The 21,315-nt window shown below is 37.1% G+C and overlaps 2 protein-coding genes across 2 annotated transcripts in view; both read left to right on the top strand.

Annotated features, from left to right (window-relative positions):
- The window catches only part of fstl1b (follistatin-like 1b), a 52,841-nt gene extending 50,567 nt beyond the window's left edge, over window positions 1-2,274 (top strand). The window contains exon 11 of the mRNA XM_079881210.1: window positions 800-2,274. Within this exon, the coding sequence (XP_079737336.1) occupies window positions 800-841 (42 nt within the window). The 3' untranslated portion in view covers window positions 842-2,274. The remainder of the gene's footprint in view (window positions 1-799) is intronic.
- An 828-nt stretch (window positions 2,275-3,102) lies between these two features.
- lrrc58b (leucine rich repeat containing 58b) lies at window positions 3,103-13,320 on the top strand. The gene is made up of 4 exons (XM_079881209.1): window positions 3,103-5,630; window positions 9,871-9,999; window positions 10,352-10,629; window positions 11,925-13,320. The coding sequence occupies exons 1-4, from the start codon at window positions 5,080-5,082 to the stop codon at window positions 12,116-12,118; spliced, it is 1,152 nt and encodes a 383-aa protein (XP_079737335.1). The 5' UTR covers window positions 3,103-5,079; the 3' UTR covers window positions 12,119-13,320.
- The last annotated feature ends 7,995 nt before the right edge of the window (window positions 13,321-21,315 follow it).

The following is a 21,315-nucleotide window of genomic DNA, read 5'->3' as shown; positions in this document are numbered from 1 at the left end:
AAGAGCAGCAGGTAGAAGAATGGGACGGGGTTGCGTTAAGGCCCAGTTATACAACTGCACCACATACACTAGAAAGCATTCTCATATCGTCTCCAATGCAAAAGCCTTTGGGGACAAATAAGGGAGCAATTATAGCAATCGCTCTACCTCCTTTACAGAAACGGCGCAGAGAAGACGAAATCTCTCTAGTGTTCAGAGTCACAACAGATAAAGGAGTGCCAACATCAGAAAAACCACGTTCCTAATCTGTGTTCCATCAGCCCCTTTAAATAATAGAGGGGACACACTCAGCAGTAACAAAGGTGGACCACGATAGTGAACAAACCAACCTTAATAACAAGTGTGATTACAAGGGAAGCTCACTAATCTGCCGAAGCGATAATAGGAAGCACACCGCAAATGTGTTTTTACTTAGGGTTTATCACATACTGCAGGCACACAGAAACTGAATCCCTCAGTAGAAGCAGGAGCTTGCTGATTTAAGGAGTATTTTATAGTCTCACTCTACTTCATGTACTAACTCTTAAAACAAGTAAAGTGAAGCCAAATGTGACATACAGTAGTAATTGGTCGTGTTGTGTTGACATCATTGACATAAGAATCTAAGAAGTAGCTTCTTCAAGTCAAGGCAGGTTTAGCTAAGCTTGAGGGAGGAGTTCGTTTGTCATCTAATATACTTCTTAAAGGGCTGTAAACTGCAGGAGGTGACCTTCCTCATTGGCTGTTACATGTCATTTTAGTTACTGCTTTTTGATTTTCGGAGTGAAATACAAGCCTTGTAACTTTTTCCCTCCATCAGGAGACTGTGGAGAAGATGAAGACCAGCACAAAGGAGGTCTAAAGCAGGACAGAGAGAGACAAGAGGAGGGAGAAGATGTGGACAAATTCCTCTCCTACTGATCACAATCAGGATTCCTGAGATTACGTACTGTTATTGGAAGAATCACAGTATTTTCAATAAATAGGTTATTACTTTTATTGCTATATGTACTGCATCTACTCTCTGGTTAATGTGTTTTACATTACATCTGTATTTTTCTACATATTTCATTAGCTTTTCATTATTTTGTATGTTCATATGTCTTCGAGTGCTGTAAATTGTTTGATTGTGTCACTCCAAACGATGCCGAAGAGGCCCCAGCACTTTGTTATGGGGGCCCTTGTTTTATTCACTATTGTTTGATTTTATGTATTATTCTTTATACCATTTATTTGTTTGTCTGTCTACAGTTATATGTGGAAATGTTTTTTTTATTTTATTGAGACAATGGCAATCGAAGAAGAAAGAAGAATAAGAAAGGGTTCGAGAGTGATGCTGAGAGAGCAAAACAACACGGGTTCATCCATCAAACTGTGACTTCAGAGCTTCAAAACTAGAGATATCCTTCAGTCAGATGGTAGATAGTCATGCTAACACAACTACAAACTAGTGAAAGCTCGCTTGACAGATAAAAATGTGACTTGAAAGAAGCTCGCTCTCTCTTTCACTCTCATCACGAAGGCAGTCATAGTCTTGAGACCTTTCGTAAAGGTGCTAATGTTAGAATTCCTCTGTTTGCTGCTTTGCTCTTATGCTTTAGATGGTAGATACACTCAAGAAACACTAGAAGCAGAGTGTGGCTCAGTAAAGTAGAGAAGGCAATATCTTTGAATTTTAATATCATTATGGGACAACAAACCCACCATGTTATTACTGGATATACATGCCTTTTCTGCGATTGCATCGAAACTTCTTCGAGTTCTTCGATTAGAGTATCAGCTTCATAGACAGCTCCAACAATACTGCTGCACAAATGCATTGAGCTTGTATTTATGTTAGTTGCTAGAGGCAGTTCATGCTGAAACTCTCTCACTGTGTTCAGTCCCGCTCTGATGCTCAGTTTGAATCGATAAAAATGACCTAACAAGCCAGGTTTATAAGAAATAAAGGAGTTTAATTAAGCAGTTGAGGTGGGACTGAGTACAGGAGGAGTGATCTGAAACCAAAGCCTGATGTTTAGGATGTTTTAAATTGTTGTACGAAACCCTCCAGGTATACCACTACTCTGGACCCAGCAACTACTTTATACCTGTTACGTAAAATAGCTGTCAGAATAAGGATTAGAGTCGCTATTGCCTCTGTAGTGTAGTTGCATTCCCACCGAATTGGGAGAATTTGTGTGTGCGTGTGTGTGTGTGAGAGAGAGAGAGAGAGTGTGTAAGCTTGTTTAATTTCCACTAAATTCCACTAACAGTACGAATCCTTTGTGGTAATTAGTGCCTTATATACAAACAGTGCGCCATGGGTGAAGTGGCTTCTTCTGTAGGTTTAAACCACCTAATATAGGACACAGTGCACAAGAATTTTCCAGTATTATGGTAGACACCTAGCAATTGCCTTTTATATGTCTGTATGATTGTTCTATTCAATGGGGCAGAATTAAAACATTTTACTGTAAAAACCCTTGTTCTGTTTCATTCATATTTACTTCTCTGATGATTATTATTTGACATGTACTGTGTGCTAATAATAATGTAATAATAAAAATAAAAAGTACGAACGTTTGATAAGTCTTTAAGACAAAAATTATTACGGTTTAGTGTGTGGATTTTTGATTTTATGTAACTTCAGGAGGTAGTCAACTGGGAAAGAAATACTATCCTGTAAAAACTATTTGATTTGAAAACTAACTATTTTAATGTGGCTTTTATTTTTTCTATATTCACAAGTGACTGTAAGAAATGGTTACGTAAGAGACATATTTTTGCACAGAAGCGTTGTTCAAATGTTTCCAGTATGTTTTTAACATCTTTGTGCTCATCCATTTAACTTATTCCAATTCGTCATTTCTACTCTGTTTTCAGATTATTCATCATTATTCATTTATTCAAATTGGTAAAAAATGTAATGACTGCTGGCTGTAACTTTGGCATCTCTTAAAAGTTTAAGGCATACAACATTCATTTTTAGTTGGTTGAATTTGTTAATGTGTAAACAAGGCTGAAACACGTATCCGACAATGTGTCAGAGCTAGAGACTGATATAAAGTAGTTTCAGTCATTTAGTTAATTTACTTTTGTCATTTTTATTGTTTTCTTTATTTTTTTTTAATTTTTAGTCATTTTAGTAGGATCCTCAAACTTATTTTATTTCAATTATTTGCCAAGGCAACGTTTCTAACTTAAATGATTAGTTCACTCAAAAAAGAAAAAATTGTCATCAATTACTCGCCCTCATGTCGTTCCAAACCGTAAGACTTTCATTCATCTTCGAAACACAAATTAAGATATATTAAAAGAAATCTGAGAGATTTCTGTCCCTCCATTGACAGCTATGCCACTGCCACTTTGTCGCTTCAAAAAGTTCATAAAGTGATCATAAAACTAATCTATAGGAATCGAGCGGTTTTATCCAAATTTTCTGAAGAGACTTGATCGCTTTATATGATGAACAGATTTATTCACATATGATATGAACATTGATCAGTGACCATAAACAGAAGCTCATCCGAATGCGGAAGCTCAAACGTGCTGCGTAACACGAGAATGAACCTCATTGGTTCTTGCGGAAGCTCAAACATGCTGCGCAACACGAGAATGAACCTCATTGGTTCTTCATATAAAGTGATCGTGCCTCTTTAGAAAATTTGGACTAAACCACTCAATTCATATGATTATACCAGAGAATGTCTAATAGGAAGAGAATTGGCACTCTCTGCTTACTTCCGGTTTCTGGACTGGCTGCAGTAACACGTCTCTGTCCATGCGGGGGCGCTCGCAGGCGAGTGCAGAATGAATGGAGGTCTATGGCGAAATACCTCTCAAAATCCACTTTTCTCAGGATATAATTTTTTGTCTAGTAATTTGAATGTTGTATTCGAAAGGAGATGCAAAGAAATTACACATTGCTGGGTGTTAGATTTTTTAGAGTCACTTATTTGGTTTAAAAAGTCTTTTAAAATGTCAATGACGTTAGCAGAATGCTAGCGTGTTATGGGCAACAACAACTCAACCTGTAAGAAATCGAAAAGAAATAAGTACTCGTTCATTCAACTTTCGACCTATAACCCATGTTGAACTTGGGTTAAAACCTACAATAAAATCTGAGATTTCTCAACGGCAATCGGGTGAAAGAGACAAATTTAGCCGCCTAGCCCCATTGACTCCCATTCAGTCTGCACTCGCCCGCGATCACCTCCAGTGGAATTCTAATGGAACTGCAACCAAGATTGATACAATGGGGCTAATAGGAAAGGCTCTCCGTAGACGGGCTCTGATTATACTATCTCTTTATGAACTTTTTGAAGCGTCGTAGTTGCATGGACTGTCAATGGAGGGACAGAAATCTCTCAGATTTCATTAAAATATCTTCATTTGTGTTTTGAAGATGAACGAAAGTCTTCCGGGGGTGTACTGTAAATGATGACAGAATTTACATTTTTGGGTAAACTAACCCTTTAAGTTTAAAGTTTTTCATCTAATCTTTATATTTTATGTAATTTCAGATTTATTTCAATTAACAAAATGTTTTAGGATTTAATAGTTTTAGCTGACAAAAACAGCACTGGTAATTTCTGGGGGAAACCAATTGCAAAACAGGACTTGTTTGCCAAATGCATTATGCACCCTACACACAGCTGTAGAATGAAATCTATTTGTTAGATTTAAACAGCCAGAGTTATGAATAGCCCCGAATAAGCAGCAGGAAAATGGATAGATGGTCAAAAAAAACTGCACTGACTGCTTGCATAATAAAATCTTTGCAACAGCTGTGGTTACATAAGCAGCAAGGGACCCTGAAAACTAAAGAAAACTAAAGTTTCTCAATTCAGACTGAATTTTAAAGAGAATAAGAGTCTGTATACATAGTTCTGGAAGAGAACATAGAGTTTGTTCGAGTTGTTTGTGTACGTTGTAAGAGAATGTACAATAGTTTTCCTCCAGCTAGTTCTAGTAAAGGGTTAATATACAGTCGGGCGGAGCCAAGCGAAAGTTGAGCCCCTGAACATGAATGTTAAAGAATGAACGCTTGATAAACCCTCTTTGATACTGTAATGTGTGAATGCTGCCGTTAGGCTGAATAATTTAGGTCACACATGGATGTTCGGGGAGCCTGGACTTGGAAGTAAACTCGAAGTGTTGGAAAACAGCCTGAACCAGAAGAAGGGGGATTCTTTTTCGTTATCAGCTAAAAAAATGGAGGGTTTTGAAGGAGCCAGCGGCGCCGAGGGACTTTTTGACCTATCCCGATTGAATCTGAACAATCAGAGTTTGGATACGATTAGTGAGAAACGACGGAAAGACACGAGGCAATTGTATCTGTGTTATAACCGAATGACGATTCTGCCCGAATCAATATGTTTATTCTCTAACCTGGAGTTTCTCGATGTCAGTAACAACACGCTGTCGGTCATCTGCGAGGACATTACCCGACTGACCAAACTCAAAACCCTTATAGCCAAGAATAATCGTTTGACTGAATTTTCCTTACCGAAAGAGTTTGGCTCTCTGCAGCTGGAAGTGTTGAATTTGAGTGGAAACAGGTTTGAGGAGGTGCCGAGCCAGTGTCTGCAGCTTCTGAAACTACAGTCACTGTCACTGGGAGGAAACAGACTGAAGAGCATCCCAGCAGAGATAGAGAGTCTGACCAGGTAATACAGAAACTCCTGACTGCACCTTGACTGTCTCAAAACATCGTGAGAACTAGGGTTGGAGGATTGCCATACTTTTACACTTGTAATATGTGTACTCGGTGTAATTAAAGTCTCTTGATTAAATAACCTCCTTTTTTTTTTTGGCTACAAATTAACACACTCAATTCCCGTGATCAGTAGGATATGTTCTAATATGTTGGATGACATAATCAAAACTCATTTTGGAAATTATATAATTATTTTAATGTAATGTATATTAATGTGGGTAATTATATGAATAATTTTACTAGGCTACATTTAGGGGATGTTGTAATTTTTTGCCATGTCCCTGAGGTTTTTTTTGTTTTTGTTTTACATTTTTTTATTGCAAGAAAAGAAACAGCACTGCATTGAATACATTAACATAAAATGAAAAGAAAAGAGAATGGGAAAAAAAATGTAAATAACAATGACAACACCTCAAACAGTAAGAAAATAGTTGTCAAGAAACCTGTTGTTCTTATTGTTTGGCAATGAGTTTTACAATAAGGGAGATCTCAGTGATGAAGACATCAAATCTAGGCAAAGTATTGAGAAATGTGTTTTTTGTGAATACAATTTTTACAATGCAACACAAAGAAATTAACAACAAGATCAATAGCATAGTCACTCCTAGAAAAATAAAGAAATTCAATTCATATTTTACAAAAGTAGAAAGATAACAGCTTAAGTTCTCCCTGATTGCAATGGTAGAATAAATGAAGCTAATTGTCTTCCTCAACTTTGCAAAATACGTTAGAAAGATCAACAAAAGTAGAAATCTGGGAGTTGGTTGGATAGACATTATGTTGAATCTTGAAGTGTGCCATGTCCCTGAGTGCTTTTAATTGTCCCTTAATGGCATCACAGTCCAGGAAGTGACATAATTTTAGGTGGGAAAACAACCATAAATGTCAGTAAGTGTAGAAATGGAAGTTCCCAATTGGGAGTAAAATACTTTTGCATGTATGGTCCAGAGGGACTTATGAAAGTCAGCGCAGCTGATTGCACAATAGCATGGATTAAAAGAGGTAGAGGTACGTGTAGCCGGAAATGAAGTCAGAATAAGTTACCCAACCCATCTAAAAGTATGACTAATTCATCTTTTGAAATAATATGACTTCCAGTCAGTTATCTATGTTATCACAGATCATTTATTGACCTAGTTATTATATATTATTAGACCCTCATATTAAACCAGAATCAGACTCCTCTTTCATGGACTCTAATCTTCTATTCTGGATGTCTGTCCAATTCTAATATGCTTTCTGTGCTGGACCAATATGAAGTTCAAGAAAACAAAACAGCAGAACAATGTGGAATAGGCCTGTCACAATGATATTACATACACTGTGCTTCATTTTCATTAGTAAATAAGGAATTTAGCATGCTGTACTTCACTACTGTTGCAAAGCAAATCATTATGTCCTGGCTGATGCAACTTTAGAAGTGTATTCAAAAAGAGTGTCAGGCTGCCCTTTTTTCCTGTTTATAGCTTGTGATCAGAACAAAGTGCAACATGTACAAAAAAGAGGTCATGTTGACGATTATATTGCCCTGTCCCTTCAATGTCAGCTTCTTTAGAGTGTTCCCGAGCTCTTTTACAGTAATTCTGTCACAGTGCCAATTGAACTCAACAATTGGGTGTCATGAACTATCGGGTCCCCCCATTAAATGGGTTCGCTCTAGGACCCAGGGGACAGCCGTGTGTAAGTGTAGCTTGTATGCTGTCAGTTCTCTGCTACAGTGCTTTAGCACTACCGTAGCTTGCTGTATTGTACAACATGTGATCTAATTCTGGGTATATAAAAAGTTTATTGTTTCACATGGTATTGTTTGCATTTTCTTACCAAATGATCACAGGTAGTAATAAGAGATTTAATAAGCTAGCTGACTAACGGTATGCTAAGCTAGTATGCTGAGAAGAAGAAGAAAAAAAGAGACATATTTAATTTCATATGAAGAAATATTTTATCATTATTACTACGTAACAAAATTTAAAAGGCATTTATAGTCATATTTATATAGTTAAGGCAACATATATCGACATCAAGTCAAATTTGTAGGTTTTCTAATCAGGCAATGAATAGAGTAAACATTAAAATGCCCTTTAGCCCATATGTGTGACAGAGCTCATTTGCTAAACCTCGGAAGTAAAAAGTCTTGGCCTATTCTTTTTTTAATTTTTTTTTTTAAGATCCTATTAAATATATATTTTTCATACAAAAATTAATGTTTTCAAAGAAGTGTTAATTAAATTCCTGTTAAAGAACTACATTACTTATAATGCTGATTATAGATCCTCTGATCTACTTAGAAGCCATTGTTACCATGTAAATGAGAACCACAGTAATATATATATACAAATATATATATAATATATAAATACATATATATATATATATATATATTATCAAACTGCAATTTGTAATATTGTGATTCATTTTGGACCTGGTTCAAGGCTCAGAAATGTTTACTGAAGAATTTTCTCTATTGAGAAAGTGATTGGGAAAGTAGGACACTGTTGCACTCTTTCACAAGTTAGCAGATGCATTTCTCTGCCTAATGTTTGTTTACCAAAATACCTGCTTCCTTATCCTGTCAAGTTCATTCTGAACCTTATCGTTGTTGTCTTTATTAGTCACGTGCATATTAATAAACACCTTTCGCAATGTCAAGCTCCCAGAACGTGACTCATGGTCTACCAGGTTGATGATTACGGTACGTTATTAACTGATATGGCAAACAGTAGACAAACATCATAGTCTGCCTGTAGTTTGCAGCTGTTGCAAAGGAAACACTAATACATAAATCATAATATTTCGCAATATTATAGTTTTTTTTAATAGTTCTCTCAGGAGTAGAGCTGCAGGCCGCAGGATCAGTTTGCCATGTGGTCTCAGCAGAGCTGTGCTGGAGCCGTGACCGTGAGTCTGCTGAGGCCGACTTGGCTGCGAGCCATCCCACCATAAAGAGACGTGCCCTGTTGTCCCACATTACACAGAGTTGGTCCTTTTCGAGAGATCTGGGCCTCTTTTTTTCTTTACCATCTCTGCCTGCTGTGGTAATTATAGAGACTAAGCCGAGATGGGTAGGCGAAGGGAATAAAGAAATGAATGCCTCTCTTTTGGGAGGAAGACAAATGGAGAAAGTGGCAAGTAGGGTAAAATGGTAGATCATCTCTCACTCGCTTTTTGTTTCTCTGCCTCATTTTTGTCCCCAGTCCTTTTCTCCAGGGGGTTTAAACTAAATGAACTGGCTCTGCGATGAATCACAACATTACAAACTTTTATTTTAGGCAAAGGTACAAGACTATTTACTTAAAGGGATATTTTGAAGAATGTCGGTAAACAGTTGATGGACCCCATTGACTTCCATAGTTCCATAATTCCATAAAAAAATACTATGAAAGTCAATGGGGTCCATCAACTGTTTGGTTACCGACATTCTTCAAAATATCTTTTGTGTTCAGCTGAAGAAATTCATACAGGTTTGGCTTGAGGGTGAGTAAATGATGACAGAATTTTCATTTTTGGGTGAACTATCCCTTTAAACTAGTCATCGCATGAAGCACTGGACGTGTATTTGTGACGCAACAAAAGGGATGTTTGCTGAATATATATCTTAGTTATCATGAAGCATCGATCTGTTTTGACTTAAAAACAGCAGAAGGTAGGGTGATTTCCTCATAACCAAACTCTGCTGTGATCTATTTTTTTTTTTTACTTTTTGCACATCTGCATTTGCTCAGTGGAAGACTTCCTGTTTATTTTTAATGTACTTCAATGTATTTGTTTTTAACCAGGGAGTCAGGGCCCACTAGCTAAAGGAACATTAAATAAAGATGTACTACCATCATAATTTTTTTGAGTTTATTTATTTTTATTACAACAGAAATACCAGAGGTACATAAATAGTTTAGATAGGAGAGTTTTCAAAGATGTTTCAGACAAAGGAAGGCCTTGGAGTCGAAAAGGTTGCAAAGCACTACTTTAATGTGCAAACACTTGATTTTCTAGTATTGATAAAACAAAAAAATGGATACATGCTATTCAACTGGATGAAAACACATTTTATGCTTTCAGATGCTCATTTTAGTGTCTGTTTCACTAGCATGACTTTATTTTCCCATGAAAGATTCCAATAACATACTGCCATGCACATTTTGTCATTATTTTGACATCTATGTTTGCTTCATAACCCTTCTTTCTCTCTTTAGCTTAGAGCTGTTGTATCTGGGTGGTAACCAGATCTCCTCCATCCCTGCTGAACTAGCTAACTTGCCCTTCCTCAGTTACCTAGTTCTGTGTGATAATCGTATCCAGAGCGTCCCACCTACACTCAACAGGTAAGTCTTAGATGTGCAGTGCAAATACTTGCTAATAAAGTGTGCAGTTAAAAAAGAAAAAAATGTTTTATACATCAATTATTTGTATAATCAAAAAAATAATAATTATAATCATTATTATTCTAATTGTACATTCTTCCATTATATAGTTGTATATTACTTATGATACACACACTGGCCACTTTATTAGGTACACCATGGTAGGATCCGTCTATCAGCGGATATGTTAGGGATCCGGTGATCGATGCATGCTATCAAATGCTCTCGTTTGTATCTATTTACAACATGTCTATTTACAAAAGAATATTAAAAAATGTTTTTGCCTGTCCTGCTTTGTCTTTCACTCCCACAGGCTCCATTCCCTGCGCTCTCTTAGTCTGCATAATAACTTGCTGACGTATCTTCCGAGAGAGATCCTGAGCCTGGTACAACTTCAGGAGCTCAGTCTGCGAGGCAATCCCTTGGTGGTACGCTTCATCAAAGACATGACGTACGACCCCCCGTCCCTGCTGGAGCTGGCTGGCCGCACCGTCAAAAGCAGGAACCTTCTGTACTCGCCTAAAGACCTCCCGAGCCATCTAGTCAACTACCTAGACATGGCCAGCAAGTGCCCCAACCCCAAGTGTGCAGGTGGGAGAAGAAAGATGATATAAAGATATAAGCTAAAAGTATCTAGAGAGTTCAGAATCAATGAAAGTCCTTTATATAGACGAATGTGCTCTCATTTAAAGGGATAGTTCACCCAAAAATGGAAATTCTGTCATAATTTACTCACCCACATGTCATTCCAAAGCTGTATGACTTTTGGAACACGCTTCATCAAAGACATGACGTACGACCCCCCGTCCCTGCTGGAGCTGGCTGGCCGCACCGTCAAAAGCAGGAACCTTCTGTACTCGCCTAAAGACCTAAAAAAAAAAGTTTTTTTATATTATCTCATCATTTTTGTCCATCCATCAAAATCCACGCATCCCAAATTTCCAAGCTTCAAAAAGTTCATAAAGACATTGTGAAAGTAATTCATATGAATCGAGCACAGCCATGTCTTTTGAAATGACACAATTTCTTTATATGATGAACAGATTTAATTTAGGCTTCTATTCATATATAGAGCACATCAAATATGTTAAACAGAAGCTCAGATGTGTGTGCTTAATCATGCTTAAACTGCTGGAGTGATATGGGTTAAGTTTACAATGTTTTTATGAACAAGTTTTGGTGGAATGGACTTTTGTTTCTCTCTCAGGTTTCATTAAGGCAATTTTTTTTTCAGACTAGTGGAAAGAAAACATCCAAAATACACATTTAAATGTTTATTTAATTATACTTTATCTATTAAATCTGTAAATTTCCATTCCAATACATACTGTATCATTAAATGCTGTTTTTCTTTTTTCTCATGCACTGAGCCAGAAACCTACACTTTACACCAAACTTTAGTTTATTCCTATCTATATTCTGAAGGTTTCAAATATAGAATTTGACTGATTTATGTAACATTTTATTCCTAAAAGTGTTTTTTTTTTTTTGGCTGTTGACAATATTTTCTGATGAAAAGTGATAAAAAATAGATATCAAAAACCTCTGTAAAACATCTGTAAACACTAATTTGTCATACATTTTTTAACCTAGCTTTATCCAATGTTCAGATTTCTGTTCTCGCATTATAAAGCTTGGTAGAGCCAGGATATTTTGTAAATAACTCAGATTGTGTTTGGCTGAAAGAAGAAAGTCATATACACCATTATTGGATAATTTTTTATTGTTGGGTGAACTAACCCTTTAAAAGTACCTACCCTTGTGTTTCGAAGATGAACGTAAGTCCAATGGGTTCGGAATGACATGAGAGTAATTGATGACAGAACTAACTTTTTATTCACTGTCAAATTTTCTAACCACAATATATCTCACCACCTCATTCCCAGGCGTTTACTTCGACTCGTGCGTTCGTCACATTAAGTTTGTGGATTTCTGCGGGAAGTATCGCCTGCCCTTGATGCACTACCTGTGCTCCCCAGAATGCACCTCTCCCTGCAGCTCCAACCCTCAGAGTGACGCCGACTCGGACGATGACAACAGCGTTCCCGCCGACCGCCTTCAAAGAGTTCTGCTGGGATAACCTCTCTCACCCCGCACACGTCTCCTTCTCTCTGGCTTAGTGTTATCAGCAAGAACATTGAACTTTACAGCCAGCTGGCCTGAAAACCTCTCAGCTGAAGCCAAATCTTTTTGCCAAGGGATTGAGCAAGTGGGATCCCGCTGCATTGTGGGAAAGACATCTGCAGATAGCTCCTCTTACAAAGGTATTGCCTTACAAAGGCAAAATCAAAAAACACTGGTGGTTCAGAGTAGTTGTTTTATAAATTGTTATAATAACTGAGTTGCCTTGGTCATCAATCTGTTTAGCTCTTGCACTTTTGTAATATATAGAGGACGCAGTTTAGGTACACTCATGTCTTTTGCTTTATAATAGGTTGCTTTGTCTCTCACAGGAGAGCGATAACTCAGATTTTCACATTACGCACAAACATTTACTGTGAATTAAGAAAAACTAAGCTTTGAGAATACTTGCTTTTTGAGAGGTTTAGAAATATTTGACTGTTTTCTTCTTGTTTGTAATGGTGGCCTATCATAATGGCCTACAGACCTCACTGTCAAACAGTGCTACACATCTTCACCAACATGTGCTAACATGTCTGCAAGACGTCTTGTTCAAGCTTTCGCGTTTGCATTGAATATGCTGACACCCTGTGGTTGCATTAAAAAAAAACTGGGGCAACGTTTGAAATCTTGAGATAAACGGTGACAAAGGTCACCAGTCGCTTTGTTTTGAAGGTTAATTCTTCATGTAGACCACTTTTCCAACAATAGGAAATATGTGATATTGTTACAGAGCCAATGGACAAAATCGTGAAGTGTTTCTGGTATTTCTTTTTAAACAGAACTTTAACACTTTGTTTGTACACTCACTTTTCTTTAGTTCCTTCACATGTGTCTTACACTCTTAGGCTTAACCAATACTGACTAATGCAAATACTTAATGCAATCATTATTTCAGAGTTTTAAAATTTATATCTAAGGCTTTTATACTAAATAATCTTTTATGATATTTTCTTTATATCATTGACAAGATAGAATGTATTTTATTTAAGATGATGAAGGTCGATTTGGATTGCGTTCACTCCTCTAATGGTTTATAAACATGTATTTGCACTTCTTACATAGAGTACTATAATAAAAAAAAAATATTAATTTGTGTATTGGTCACTTTTTTTTCAAATGAATATTCCATGTTCTTCTGAAATAAAGCCGGAGCTTTAGAAACATTTCTACAGTCCTATTAAGTACAAATCTCTGTGATGTGCTTTTGAGTGATGCTCAAACTGTTATATATGTAAATATTACAAGCTCAAAAAAGATTTTCTGTAATTAGAACTAGCTTTGTAAAGCAATGCATTTACTGGAGAAGTGGTAAATGGCATAGAGAGCAAGATCAACTTTTTGTATAGTGTTGTATAAAGTATCCAGTGGTCATACTAAAGTTTTAATTAGGTTCATAGTTTATGATCTTTGACATTACACGTGTAAAAAAAAAAAGAAATATATATGGTAATACTTTATTTTACAGTGTCCTTGTTACACGTTACATGTAGTTACTGTAGTAATAATTATAAATTATGCATAATTACATGCAACTAAATCTAACCCTATATTAAGTTAAAGTTAATTATTATTACACAGTAGCCTACTTAAATGCATAAACGCTGTGACACAGACAACTTAAAATAAAGTGTGTGTGATATATATATATATATATATGTATATTTCTGAACTTTAACACTCACTTAACACTCCTACATGTCGCCAGAAGTCGCCAGCCCTCTATTGAAAATGAATGGGATCATGTTGCTTTGTTGTTAAGTGTCGCTGGCACTGTAAACAGGGTTTTCTGTCAAGTGTGGGTCAAGAATTTTGAGAACTCATGCATAGAGAGCTTTGAAGAGCTCTATTTAATAAAAATAAAAAAACACACACAACTTAAACCAAACCAAACCAAACCTCCCCAATGGGGGGACAGAAGGGGGCCACGACAAGGGGGCGGGGCCAAGACTGAAGACTAACAGAAAGGACATTGCACACAGAAACAAAATGTGTAACAGGCACATGGCAAACAAACATGACTGAAGCCATGTGCTCAAAAACACAAGACAAGAACAGAACAGAACAAGACAGGATCCAGACACAATGCCCCGAACACTCAAACGAAGACATAAGAGTGCACGGCCCAGAGAACGTGCTTCTCAGATTTCGATTCAGATTTGTGATTTGCAAACTGAATCATTCATACCTCTTTGGGAACTGGTTTGACAGATTTAATTTAAGGAACCAAATTGAGCAATTTTAACCGAATGTGTTAACATTTTTCTCTCAAACTAAAATGGAAGAATTAATAATTGAAATATGGCCACAATTTAAAACGAGGTAACAAATTGGTAAAACTTGCCATGCATTAATAAGTTGTGGGAACTTATTCTTAATTCATTGCCATGATACCTCCTTTTTTTCTTGTGCATGTCATTTGGGGGTCCGTACATGCATCATTCTCCAATCTCGTTAATTAATTTAAATTGTGATGGTGATCATGTGGTCCTGTTGCTCCTGGCTAACATTTTTGTAAATGCTATGAAGCCTGCACCTGCACTTTTCTGAACATATTCAATGTGATTACAATGTCTTTAACGCTTCTCTAACCTCTATCTTCTGTGGAAAAAAAATGAAACCTTTGGTGCATTCAAGGTATAATTGAAATTTAAATGTGTTTAAGTTGGCAAGATTGATTCCCCTCAGAATCCATTAGCCAGACACTTGTCAGTTCAGACGGTCAGAGAGAGATTCAGCGTTTGGCCAGTGAACATACACTGAGTTCCTGCATTTGCATATGAAAACCCTCATCACTGGTACTGAATACAGAGGGACTTTCTTTTCACCTCCCAAATTCAAAGTTTTACTCTATTTGGGACACTCTTTCTTTGAAGGAGAAAGACCTGGTAACAAATTGATGCCACTCTTTTTTTCCACTTCATTCTGTCTTGCTTTCACTCTCTGTGAGGATTGTCTGATCCTTGATGGGTTTTGAGGGACAGATGTGTTGTTATTTGTCTTGCAGTTTGTTTGACCATTTCTTAAACACTTGTTAGGAGCTCAAAGCCCCATGGCACCCTACTAACAGCACACTGAAGTGTCTCTCCTCACTTCAGTGCGCCTCAATATTGTCACGTACTGCTCAGAGACAAGGTTGAGGATCCAAAAGCAGTTTTATTGAAAGGGTAATCCACAATCGTAGTCAAAAACAGGCAAGAGGTATGAGCGCAGTAAATCGGTCCAATCAAACAAACAAATCCAGAGGGTGAGACAGGAATGGGAAAACCAGGAACATGGAAAACAGTGGAAACGCTCAGAAATGCAGTGTTACACGTACAACTAACAAGACTTCGCAGAGACTAACAGAATGAACCAGGCTTTTATAGTGTGAGCTAAACAGGATAATGAGACACAGGTGAATGTGATAATGGATGATGGTCTTGGCAAAGGATTATGGGGAATGGAGTATGCGGATGTGAGGTGATTGTCCGGGTTGGACTGCTCTCTGATGGTTATCCCGGGCACTCTCACTGGTGATCGTTACAAATATATAGTATTGTGAATGCTGAGATGTCGCTTTCTCCATAGATTGCACATTTGCTTAATGCTGAAACTTCTTTTCACATCTTTTATCTCTCCTCCGTAATTTGGTACCTTGAGAGCAAATGATTCATGAATACTGGAGCTCAGAAAAGCCTCTAAATGTCTTGCTACAAGTTTAGTGAACAAAAGATCTCTTAGCTCATAATTATACTGTACATGATTATTGACTCACTGGCTAGAATAGAGATTCCCAAACCTTTCTGTTTGATCAGTCTTGAGACCAACCAAAAGTTTTAGAGTTTTGCATCTGTTCTATTATGTTTATTTATTCAAAAAAAAAAATTCCCTTGTCATAGAACCAAATTTCATTACATTACCATAATACATATGATTTCATATTTATTTGTATGATTTTGTGCAATCTGATTATGCCGCATTAATGGTTATGTTTAGGGGTGGACTTTCATGCTTTTTTCTAAAAATGGTACATTTTCATGAAAAAAAAAAAAAAAAGGTAAACTACTTTTTATCTTACAGTTCTGACTTTTTCTAACAAAAAAGTTTATAAATCTGACTATATCTCTCACAATTTCGAGTTTTAATCTCACAATTCTGACCTCTCCAGATTCCTGACAATGTATTTTTTCCTCAGATTGAGTTCATCTCGTAATTCAGACTTTTTTCCCCTGACTTCTGAGTTTATATATCTTTCAAAGGTGCAGTAAACAATTTCTGAGAAACACTGTTGATATTTGAAATCAACCCAAACAAACACACCCATTCATTCATTGCTCCACCCCTAAAATGCATGAATGAACATGCCATACAAGAGGGGATGTCTCTTCATCATAGCTGAAGCGAAATAATGCTGCACAGATGACGAACGAATGACAAGGAAGAACAAAAAATTAACAGAGTACATAAAAGCAAGATTTTGTTGTTAGTCTCCAGCTCCAGACAAACAATAGCTATGGTTCCATCCAAAGTTGTGAATTTAACTTATGCACAAAAACTGGAATATTGCATATTAATGTCAGAATAAAAGCACCATTTCCATCCCATGTGTTCAAGAGAACAAATTCATCACTTCCTGTGAAATTGGCATAAAATATCTGTAATAAAAATGGAAGTTGCTGCAATCGGGCTTAGCCACTGTGGCTCTTTTTTCCTCCATCATACATGTTGTGCGTCTCAGAGAGCGTAGAGGAAACACAATAAATACATGTTATCATGTTAATCATGTTATCTTGCATTTGGGTGCCTGGTGTTTGGGAACGCAACTGATTCTGGGAGGGAATTAAACCAAATCATTTTGATGACAGACTTTGGCTCAGGCATTTCAGAATGATCAAACATCTGAGACGCTGTGCAATGAAACTGGTCCACTGTTTTGGCCAGTTATCCAATCACATCCACTGTTGAGGCAAAGCCATGGGATTTATTTAGTAAATGTGTTTCCATCATGATTTATTCGCATTTCTTATGAGCTAAAAAATGCATCTTAACGTTTCCATCCAGACATTTTTATGCAATATCCCAAAATGCGCTAATAGCTACACTCAAAACTATCCTGTTATATTGCTAACATTACAACAACAGCAAATCTTGGTACTGTGAAACATAGCAAAACCAATGTTACTCACATATGGAACAACGCAAACTGAGCATCCGTTTTCAGGCCTTCCCACCTAGATTTTTCCAGCGCTGGAAAGCTTTTCTAATATATTAACGCGGGTCCTAAAGCTCTGGGTTGATCCCTTCTTTTTCCAGTTACTGTATATTACTTTGAGCTTTTGTAATTTCTCTCAGCCATCTGTCTTTCTTCAAATCTCTCTCTTGCTCACTCTCTCTCCTCCCATATCATGAGTGGACACGCCCCCTACTGCTGATTGGCTACAGGTGTGTTGTGCTGCCCGGTCTGATCCACTTTCAACAGCGTTTCTTAAATCGCTTACAGCACCTTTAAGGGGCGACCAATTTTGAGGACAAAAGGATTTATCTGTAGTTCATATTTAAAAATGTGTGCCTCTGCATTCTGTGTGTGCATCCTGCATTCTGTGAATGGTCGCCTGTGTTGCTTTTTATTTATTTTTTTCCTTGGACAATTTTAGTTTGAAATGTCCCTTTAAAGCATGACTCTCTGTAATCAATTTAATTTACTGTTTACAAAATCGATCTGAGTATTCTCTGTCAGAGTTCTGAGGGCAGTAATAAAAGGCTTGATTAAAGGTCAAAGGTGTAAATATAAATAATGAAACGTTCAGTGAGGTTTGTAATAAATGCACCTTACACGAAACATTTGAACACTCCATATATGTGTGCAGCTACCTGACCACAGGAATGTGAAAATAGACAGCTGTGTGGGCGTCTGAGGTCTTCACATCATGAGGGATATTTCTAAGGAAATGTAAACGAAACCCTAACTCTATAATTAAAAAATCCAGAACTTTTTCCTCATACCAGTTCATACTTAAAAACAATTCTTGTGAAACTGAAAATGTGTGTGGCTAATTTAAAACCCAAATACATAGACATATCTGGGTAAAGTCAATCAAGCAATGGCTGGGGATGAGCAGCGTGGGTGTGTGTGTGTGTGTGTGTCCGTATAGCTGCAATTACTTGCAACATGAGACGCATGAAAGACACCAGGATGAAATTGAAGCATTCACATTTAAATGGTTGTAAGTTGAGAGCTGTGAACAAAGTTTAGCGTTGTACAATGTCCTGCACTCACTCTACAGAGACAGTCCTGTTGTCGAGTACACATGACAGAACCTTATTCTGGAATAACAGTCTTTATGCATGTCTGGAATATGACCCACGTTCACACAGCAGCATATGAGCATCAGTAACCTGTCATTTTGGGCAGGACTACCTGCCACAGGAGGTGAGTAATAACTGTGCCATGACTAGAGTGGGTGGATGGAATGAGGAATTGTGTTCTTAGGATTATTCTGTGGTTTTTTCCATTACAATACGGACCTTTTATGACTTCCCAAGGTGAGTGTTGTCCTCATGGTGTACAGTCACCAGTGATTTCGGTCTATACAAGTTATAACTTGAAATCAAGCTCGGCCATAAAGATAGTGTCGTTTAATGACGCCGTCAAGAGGAATCATTACTCTATAATATAAAATGTAACCTTCACCGTGGAGATATCAATCATAGACTGCAATTAGGTCAATGTGGATCACTTTGTAGGTTTATGGCTTTACACATTTCTCCAAAAAAAACAACAACAGTAAGGAATGCACATAAAACATTCACTATAGGCTTAAGAGATATAACCGGTTTAGATGGAAAGATCTCAAACTGACAAGCTGAAGACGTTATTGCTTTACCCATTAATAGACATGTTTCTTGAAAATGAATTCAAGCGGGAGATTCCCCAGAGGTTGATGTATGTATGCAATTTCCCACAAACCACCTAGTCGGGTCTTAAGTAAAAAACACTTATAATAGGAATTCAATAGGAAATCAGTATAAGACAAAAACATGTATTGGAAGAAGAATTGATGTATCGGTTTAATTTTATTCATTTTGAACAAAAAAAGCCTGTCAAAGCCAGCATTTTTGATAATTTGGCTCCCAGAATATTTTGTTGTATGAATATCTGAACATGCAATAAATCAAAAGAAGGAACAGAGCCCCTTCTTTTAAATTTTTTTTATTTTTAATTCTAGCTTCATGCATTCTTTTTTTTTTAATCAGTACTTGAATGTGTATAAGATTCATTAAAAAGCAACATTTTGAACAAAAAGCTGAGAAATTTTTTCTGCTCCTTTTTTGCCTGTGTTTTGATCCGGAAATTCAGATCTCTTTCAAAAGATGTGTAATAGCGCCCCCTAACTACCACCCACCTACAGTAAAAACACGGAAAGCCAGAAAATTTCAACAGCAGAGGGGCGTTGTCTCATAAATGACGGGAAATTCCGTCAACGTTGGGGAAGCGCTGTCTCATAAATGATGGAAAATTCCATCAACGTCGGGGAAGCGCTGTCTCATAAATGACGGGAAATTACGTCAACGGCGGGGAAGCTCTGTCTCATAAATGATGGAAAATTCATCACACAACATCACACAATTCAGACTTTTTTTCTCCGAATTGTGATTTTAATACTTGCCATTTGAACTTTCTTTCTCTACGAGTTAACACAATTGTGACTTTATTTCTCACTATTTTGAGTCACTATGGCTTGCATGCTGTGAGAATTCTATAAATTCAGCATTAAAATGCATGTTTTCCATATTCATTCTTGAAACACTCTAGAAAGAATGGATGCCTGTATGCAGCTTTGGAAGGCAAGGTTTTGCTAAAAGTGTGCACCCATCGTTGCCCATATGCCATTGTCATTGGGCCTTTTAGTTGTACACCATCTCCTCTTTCCCTAGCAGAAAGCCATCTACTGTTGCCTCGTGTGGATGAAAAATTTAGCAGGTCTTTGCAACATGAGCCTGGCAGCATTGCATCTGCGCTGCGGTTACCCAGGTTCAGACTCACAGCACTGATCTTCATTCAGGGGAACGAACTTACCAGCCCTAAAAACCATTATTCTCTAAACCATTTAATATCTGATGCCGACCTACACAAATTCTGCCCAAATATTTGCGCAATTTAAACACATACTTTTCAGACAGTCTACACACCTCACCCATTTGTACTTTTTTTAGTTGTAACTTGTATTGTAAATGAGTTTATTGTTTTAAATATGAGCTACAATTTAAACACTGGGCCTAATTTGACGAAACGTTTACCCCCGGTATCACAGTCAAGGCTTAAGCTAGTCCCAGACTAAAATGCATGCTTGAGCTGTTTTATCGGAAAGCAACTTGAACTTGGCAATATCTCAGTATCATTGTTTTGTCTCAAGATGCACATCAGTCATGCTTTTTTTTTTTCTTTTTTTTTTAACCCCTTACCTGACAGGGATCACTGGTGATCCCAGATTATTTTAGTTCAAAATATGTTTGAGCTTATATATCTCAATATTAATAACAGTCTGGTTAATTTTGAGTCTTGAACTATAAACTCTCAAGGGTTGGCTTTCTAAATGTATGTGTGTTATGTTTATATTCAGAATTACTTATGAGCAGTAACCTTTTTATTTTGGGCATTTCATGTATGCAGCACTTGCCAAAATTGGGGGTGATGAGCAAGGGGTTAAGGCACGTTTATAAAAGATATTTAAATGTCCAAATTAAACTAAGGCCTAATCCTAGCTTAATCTAAGCCCTATCTGTGGAACCGTGTATGAAATTGACCGAGCCCGACAGCGACATCTGCTGTTGAAAATCATAACTGACGCTGGCCACGTAAAAGTGCTACATTTGATGAATAATAACATATTATTATATTTAAATATTTAAGAAAAACGATACATAATAGACAATTTGCAATTATTGCAAGACGGCAACAGTGGGTCATGCTCATGGAATACATTACCAATGCTAAAAACAGTATCATTGTAGCCTACATACAATTTTACTAAATAAACTAAGTCTGTTTGTCGTTCCTTTTCAAGGAATAACTAAAACAGCATGACCAGACTCACACAGCAAGAGCCCATGAAATGTTAATAACCCCTTATGGCTCACAGCAAGTTTCTATCCTCTGCGTAATTATTTGCGCGC

Source organism: Squalius cephalus (genome assembly GCF_949319135.1).
Source record: "Squalius cephalus genome assembly, chromosome: 9".
Classification (NCBI taxonomy): Eukaryota; Metazoa; Chordata; class Actinopteri; order Cypriniformes; family Leuciscidae; genus Squalius; species Squalius cephalus.
Note: the sequence above shows the minus strand (reverse complement) of the source record. Positions and strands in the feature narration are given on the sequence as shown.

What these genes read in the sequence shown, in the direction of transcription:
- lrrc58b (XM_079881209.1), top strand. Translation starts at nt 5,080, where the DNA reads ATGTTCGGGGAGCCTGGACTTGGAAGTAAACTCGAAGTGTTGGAAAAC. An exon ending in GAGATAGAGAGTCTGACCAG is followed by an intron (nt 5,631 to 9,870) that starts GTAATACAGAAA and finishes TTCTCTCTTTAG; the next exon opens with CTTAGAGCTGTTGTATCTGG. An exon ending in CCCCAACCCCAAGTGTGCAG is followed by an intron (nt 10,630 to 11,924) that starts GTGGGAGAAGAA and finishes CCTCATTCCCAG; the next exon opens with GCGTTTACTTCGACTCGTGC.